This window comes from Aquila chrysaetos, chromosome 1 (assembly GCF_900496995.4).
Source record: "Aquila chrysaetos chrysaetos chromosome 1, bAquChr1.4, whole genome shotgun sequence".
Lineage (NCBI taxonomy): Eukaryota > Metazoa > Chordata > Aves > Accipitriformes > Accipitridae > Aquila > Aquila chrysaetos.
The window spans coordinates 26,478,113-26,485,181 of record NC_044004.1 but is presented as its reverse complement, the minus strand read 5'-3'; the positions used below and the strand labels follow the sequence as shown (position 1 = coordinate 26,485,181).

The 7,069-nt window shown below is 41.5% G+C and overlaps 1 protein-coding gene across 2 annotated transcripts; it reads right to left on the bottom strand.

The window, feature by feature from the left end:
* Nucleotides 1–289: 289 nt before the first annotated feature.
* Nucleotides 290–6,711, bottom strand: CHRNA9 (cholinergic receptor nicotinic alpha 9 subunit). 2 transcript variants are annotated; one of them, XM_030028288.1, is made up of 5 exons: nt 6,427–6,711; nt 5,190–5,335; nt 4,230–4,384; nt 3,019–3,551; nt 290–1,193 (listed from the first exon to the last, which is right to left on the bottom strand). In XM_030028288.1, exons 1-5 carry the CDS (start codon nt 6,494–6,496, stop codon nt 634–636), a joined length of 1,464 nt encoding a protein of 487 aa, XP_029884148.1. In that variant the 5' UTR covers nt 6,497–6,711; the 3' UTR covers nt 290–633. The 2 variants fall into 2 exon arrangements, with proteins under 2 accessions (XP_029884148.1, XP_029884158.1); XM_030028298.1 differs by having other exon boundaries at nt 4,335–4,384.
* Between the last annotated feature and the right edge of the window lie 358 nt (nt 6,712–7,069).

Sequence of the window (7,069 nt, the reverse complement as noted above, 5' to 3'; positions counted from 1 at the left end):
GTGACAATGAGGTAATATTCAGCAGCAGGAAATGATTAAGGGGAAGATCAAGGTAACCATCATATTCAGTAAGCTCGATGGTATTAGAAGTGAAAGGCACACCAGACAGCAGATAGACAGGTAGAGCCTATGAAATGATAGGAACAGTGGTCAGAAAGAGCCATAACAAAAGGGTAAGTTAGGAAGACAAGCTAAAAAAGGAAAAAATAAGGCAACGCCATGAAGAGATGATTTCCAGGAACTGCCACCATGTCACAAATACTTGGGTTTTTTTCTGGGGGAGAGAGATGCAGCCCTGTCAGTACAGTTAGACAACTGGCCTGTCCACTCCATTGCTGCAATGCTCCACTACATTCAGCCTGAAGTCATGGCCACCACCCATCATATGGAGCACAGAGTGCTTACCTAGCAGCCTCATCAGGGCTGCACTCCCATACTAAAAGGCAAGGACAGTCACTAACAAAGCCCTCAGCTTAGCAATGTCTCAATACGCTGTCACAGCCTACAGAATCAATTTGTTTATTGTTAGAGAATGCAAGACAAAGATCTCAAAAGCACCCCTGTCCCAGAGCTCCACCAAAACAAGCTAACCCAGTATATTCAGTTTTACAAAATAAATGTGTTCATCTTCAGTTAAGCCGCTTTCCCAATGATCAGCACACTCATAAAAAACACCATGATAAAGAAAATCCACATGAAAAACCTGTCCATCACTTTTGCGACTTTTTTCCACTCAATTCCTTTGGCCCGGTTTGCTTTATGGTCTCGAACACAATTAGCAATATACTCGATATTTTTAATCAGCATTTTGTAACAGGAACAGCAATTAACAGTCTCCCTAACATTTTCACCATGAACCCCATAGCTTTTATGCAAATTTCCATTGAGCTTCTCCTTGAGATCACAGTCATCATTCCTATTATTGGAAAGGTGACTCCTTACTACTTTGTGCCTCCTCTCACACCCATCATCCCCCTCTAACTTACGTTCTTCTTCCTTCTCTCTTTTCGGACTCGTGCAATTTTCACCCACATCATAAACAAAAAAGATTTTTGACATGTAGTCCAAAATAACCACCCTAGCCCATTGTGGAACAGGCTTTGCTTCTGAGCCACAGTGATGGAGATTCATTATAATGATCGTCAACGCAGTAGAAGCTGTGATCATGGTCATAGTTGCTATGTAATACTTTCCTGGAACATGAAATAAAATCATATTAAAGACGCTCCCCTAATAAAAAATTCAATGCAGAAATAACAATATGACAACATAGTGCTAAACAAATGCAAGTGAAACCAATTTTTAATCACCCCTGTTCTCTGTACTTAGATCACACTTAATTTACTATTTAAAAAAATAATATTAAAGCAATTAAAGAAAAACCTCATACTCATTACTGGCATGCCTTCATCAGATGAATAAGTGACTATTGTATTAGCACGGTAAATATTTGCGAGCCAAAACCTCTGATTTCTCGAAATACACCCATTCAGAAAGCAGCTTAAAAATGTTTATCAGGGCCCTTGTTCTTTTCCTAGTGTCTGCAAAATCCCAATGTTGATGGCTTCACATGGCGCATCAGAAATCCCACTTCCTGATGTATTAACAAAAGTGATGATAACGCTTTGTTGGAGCTATTGACGCACCCCACAGCAGCAGATGGATGCTTTCGCATTCACACAGGCCAGTGAATACGCAGACCTCGCTGGTATCCACAACTAGCATACAGACAGATAAGAGGCCAGGCACAGAGCCGAAGGGTGGCTCCGCTGCCTGTTGAGATTTGTTGTCTGGATTTTCTTCAGCCTGTACAAATTTTAGCGTGGCTAGCCCAAACAAGGACAAAGCTCATTCTGGCCAGGAATAGGTAACAAATACAGTGAATACAAGCTGTGCCCCTCAGCCACTGCTTTTCACAACTGAAGCACACAGCCGACCAGCTAACCTACTGTGGCTCGTGCCTATGCAAAGAGGCAGCTCCCAGCCCTGCTCTGCTGCTGCGCAGCCTCTGCAGGAAAAGCAAGGGCTGGCGGCATCGATGACACAGGATGCGCCACAGACAAGCGTGATGTGATCCCAGTTTTCTAAGGGCTTGGAAAGGATGGTGAGGGAGAGCGAGGGAACAGAGAAAGCAGACTGAAGCTAGGTCCTGGCTCCTTAATTTAGACAGCATGATGGGAGGGCAGGGAAGGTTCTCCAGTCCAGCAAGCCCATACTCTAGGCAGGAATAGTTGCTGCTGGTGTGGGAAACACATTCAACAGTCTTTTTCATTGACCAGTGTTTTGTCTCACTTAAGCCATGCAGGTTTTTATATACACAGTAATAACGAGAATAAAAATGAGATCTGAATTATCTTAACGAAACTGGAAGCCAGCGTGGAGGCAACTGTGTTCCTAATCCTCCACCAATCCCACCAGGACAGCCGGGCAGGCTCATGCCCAGGGGCCAGATCAGCCAGGGGCAGGAGGGTCTTGGCAGAGGGGACAGTGCTGAACACCTCCCTTTTGCTACAGATCAGCTCTTCTGCACTCTCAGATGTAAATTAAAATTCAGCGTCATGGATTGCCAGGCATTACAATTTAATGTAACAATTTTCAGATATTAAGTCAACCCTGAGTGTCCCAGCCAGGCCATCCAACCACCTGGATCTGACAGAAACATATCCTGAAACAGCCTGACCTTGTGCTTACAGCTCTTGCTCACACTTCACACACTGGTTCTAAAATTGTTTTCCATTACTAGCTTTATTAAAAGATGCGATAAAAAAATTCTAAATGTTTAACTATATTTAATAAATACAAAATAGATAGCTAATATATAATTTAAAATAAACACAAAATAACCTTAAAGAGCTGCAGCATACCTGTAGAAATTCCATGCGCATATTAAGTATTTAACTATGTTTTAAAAATGTAGCACCTTTATTTTCCCAGAAGCCACAAATTACATATGGTTTCCCTGATATACAGCCCTGCTATTAATAAGCTATGTTTAAAGACAAAGCGTATAAAGCTCACCTATCAAAGGTACGTTTTCAGAGGGAGGCATGATCTCTGCAACCATCAGCTGGAACACAGTCAGAGCAAGAAGAACCGTAACGCCCAGAGACACTTTTTCCCCGGAGTCTGCAGGGAGATAGAATCCCAGTGGGGCCAGGAAAGAGATCAAAATACAAGGAAGCAACAGATTAAATATGTAGAAAGAAGATTTCCTTTTCAAAATCAGTGTGAAGGTCACATCGGGATAAGGTTCAGAGCAGCAGCCATAAGTGATGACGTTCTTAACTGCTGGCATACCATGAATCTCCCATTCCACATCTTCTACGAAATCAGAGAGGTCACCACTATCAAGAGAATTGACAATGTCTACCTGATTACCATTATAGGTCCAGGATCCAAATGTAAGGTTGCACTGCTGGCTGTCAAAAGGAAAATAAGATACATCCACTACACATGAGCTCTTTGTGATAGCAGGTGCATCCCAAGTGATTTTTCCATCATATCTCAACACAACATTAGTATTCACTGGTTCTGAAAAGTCATCATCCACCCTAAAAGACAGAAAAGTGACAGTCAGGATTGACAGGCAACAACTTAGAATGTGGGCCAGGGAAGAGGGGGCAAGGAGGAAAACCCTCTCTTCACACCATTAAAAGCATGCCTCTGAAATCATATTTATATTTATACTGAATTTTAGTAGGAACTTACTATTAACTATTATTTACAGGTACCAGTGCCCATTAATGCCAAACGTCAGTGCTGCTAAATTACATTGTATTTATTGGCCATAGCTTCTTCAAACTTGACCTCAAACAGGATACAGTAGGATAAGAATCCATTCAAAGATGAAAATAATCTGCTGGTCACTACTGGCCTGGGAGAGCAGACGACGAGTGCAGCCTTTGAGTACCACCTTCTTGTGGACAATCTTCCAGAGCTATTCAGCAGCTGCAGTGCAGAAAGCACTTCAGACTGCCAGGTTATTCAATGCCCAGTGCAGAGAAATTCAGAACAGCTTTGCTGTGTAGCGCAATCAATTGCCAAATCCTGCCTATGGCTTTATTGCAAAATATTTAGATGATCAACAACTCATGTTAAGACAACAAACAATACCCCTTGCTAAGGTAAGGTAAAGTGATGAAAGTTCACACTCCATGGGTCCATTCCTCCTTCAACCCCCTCCCTTCCTCAGACAAATATTCAAGCTGATTTTCTCCAGCCACACTCACTTGTTATATAGGACAATATCTGGTCTCCAAACCAAATTGCTTGGAATCCTGATAGAATCCAACCCATCATATTTATCTTTGTCCCATTTGAGGTATGCATCATACCAGCTTTGTCGAATCCATAAGTAAGCTGACAAAATCTGGTTCCTTTCATCCTGCATAAAAATGTAGAAATATTTCTAGCTGAAGGTGACAAAATCACATCTTAGATGCAGACAGCATTTGTTGTACAGCTTTAAAGTACTGCCTAAAACAGGCCAGAATGCTGACAGGCCACAAAAGCACTTCTCAGACAGGTACATATGCCCATACACTGAACAGGGAGCTTATTTATTTGGACTTTCTCTTGTCCAAACCTTCCTCCCCTTGCACCCTCCCTAGCTTTAATCATAGCTATCTAAGGCTCCCAGTATCTTAAGGATTTCCTTTTGCAAGCTTCAGAATACCAAACAGCTAACAGATTCAGTCTAACAAATTCTCTGAAAGCTTGGTGAGGCCTTGAAGTTGTAATACAGAAGCCACAAAAGTGATTTTCCATTGTCCTTCCAGACACATTTTCTTTTGCCTTAAAAGTATATCTGGCTGACCCAAATGTATAAAAAAAGTTACTGAAGGCTAAAATAGGGAGTTTGTGTAGAAATTAACTGCATCTTAGAAAAAGTATTTGCTCTTTCTATTTAAAATTCAGCAAAAGTTGCCTGGAGGGTGTGATACCAACACCTAACTACAAAAGAAGTCTTAACAAATCAGCAGCTGTAAGTTTGCAGACTTACAATGGAAGTCTTCATGTTGCAATCAGATTAGAATTTACAAAGAACTGGAGAACATGACCCTCGTGAGGAAGCATTACTGAAGTTGTCACAACAAAACGCATGTTGCTTTTCCTGCTCCAAGCAAAAGGTTTACAGCTAGTACATTTCTGCACATCTTTAGAAAAACAGAACTGTACTCTTAACTCACCATGTCCTTAATTTGGGATAATGTGATCTGAAGGGTGACATTCAGCACTTGATCTGTGTCTTCCACTGGTCTTAGAGCATTTGAGTAGTCCTCAAACAGTTCATTAAACAGCATGTGAGCATATTTTCCTTTGGCTGATTCTACAGCTAGATAACATAGATTTGTTCAGTATATCACATTAAGCACTGGGCAGTATCAGAAGATATCCTCTTTCTACAGCTTCAAGTAGTATTTGCTATAACTGTATTTATCATTCATATACTGTAGAATATCATTTAGTGCAGAAACAGAAGTATACCTGATGAAGCTATTCAAATAAGGCCAGCTTTTACCTGTAGTAAACGAGTAGCTAACTCTAGCTTTTCGCACCCACTGAAAAAAACCTCTGCATCCAGAGATTCCTACCTTTTTTGAATGTATATATCATTAATTTTATTTTACTGATGTCTCTCATAGGCATAGAGATTATCAACTTACAGTCACGCATCTGCCAAGCTAAAATTAGAAGCAAAGTCTGAAGTCAAACCTGCTCCCAGGCTAATGACTTGTGATATCTCCCCAAATGCAGCACTGACAGATTCATGCTACTTTCAGAATTTACTCTTTTTCTTTTTTAACTACCACCTGGAAAAAGCCTGAGCTATTTTTCTTCACAAATTGGCAACTGCATGAAGTATGAACACATTCTTGCACTAACACCTTTTCCAAACCATGTATGTGGAGATGCTTCTTGTTATCCAGACTTAGTCACTAAAGATAATTCACTGAAACTTCAGGTTTTAAATGACACTTTTACTGTTCCACAGTTTTGTGCACCACGGTTTCTGTAGGCAGTCTTTGTATTACCTTTAGATACATTCACACATTTCTGCAAGCAAAGGGGAAGGACAGTAACACTTACAAGACCTGCGCAAATGCCAGCTGGCACTATGTAGGAAGCAAGTGCTTTGGAGTACATCACACTCTGGTGACTCACAGTGACTTCCTGGACTAATAAGAGTTCAAAGCAAACCTTCCTGATTAAAAAGAAATCCTAACAAATCAAAGCTTCACAAAGAGCATTTAAGTTCTGGCTGTACAGGATCCTTCATTTTGTCTATGCATCAGTGAGACAAAGTACAACGAAACAGATGAAAGACTTCTGGAGCTCAAGCATGTAAGACACATCAGGACATCAGCCCTTATCTGAGCAAAATAAACCTCAACGCAACATTTAGCTATCAAGCAGCATTCTCACCTTGAAGCATCACTGCTGTAAACAGCAACCAGAGAGAGATGGAAAAGGAGGACAGGCTATTTCTCTTCATTTCTGGACCTTAAATAAAATTGTTCACTCAAGGGCACAAAAACGCTTATCACCATCCAAAACCAGCAAACAAAAAAAACCCCCCCAAACCCCACAACATAAAGATGCACAGCAACATAAAGATGCTGAGGCACTGATGACCTGCTAGGAGCAACTCAGTCCTCCCCCAGCAGCTGTCAGAGCCCTAGAGCGACCGCTGGTCTCGGTCCCTGCCACCGCCGGGAGCTCCGGCAAACCCCCCCTTCCCGTAACCCGAGAGCCGCCTGCTCTGAAGCTAATGCTGACGGAGAAGACAAACGGATGGGATGTCAGTATGAAAACTATATTCCATTGCATTTTTTGGTACAAATGTAAGATTTTGACCAATTTACAAAGAGCCCTTTCACATTTCTTTGGTGGGCCACGTTTTACTGTCCATATGTTCAGCAATAGCTTGCTCAGAACCAGTTCTGTGGAACCTGTGGACCCTCACAAAAAAGTGATTTGCCTCAGTACTTTAACTGGTATAGTCACGCTGTACATCACACATCCAATAAGTCACACAGCAAAAAACCCCACAGCCTACCTACTCCCA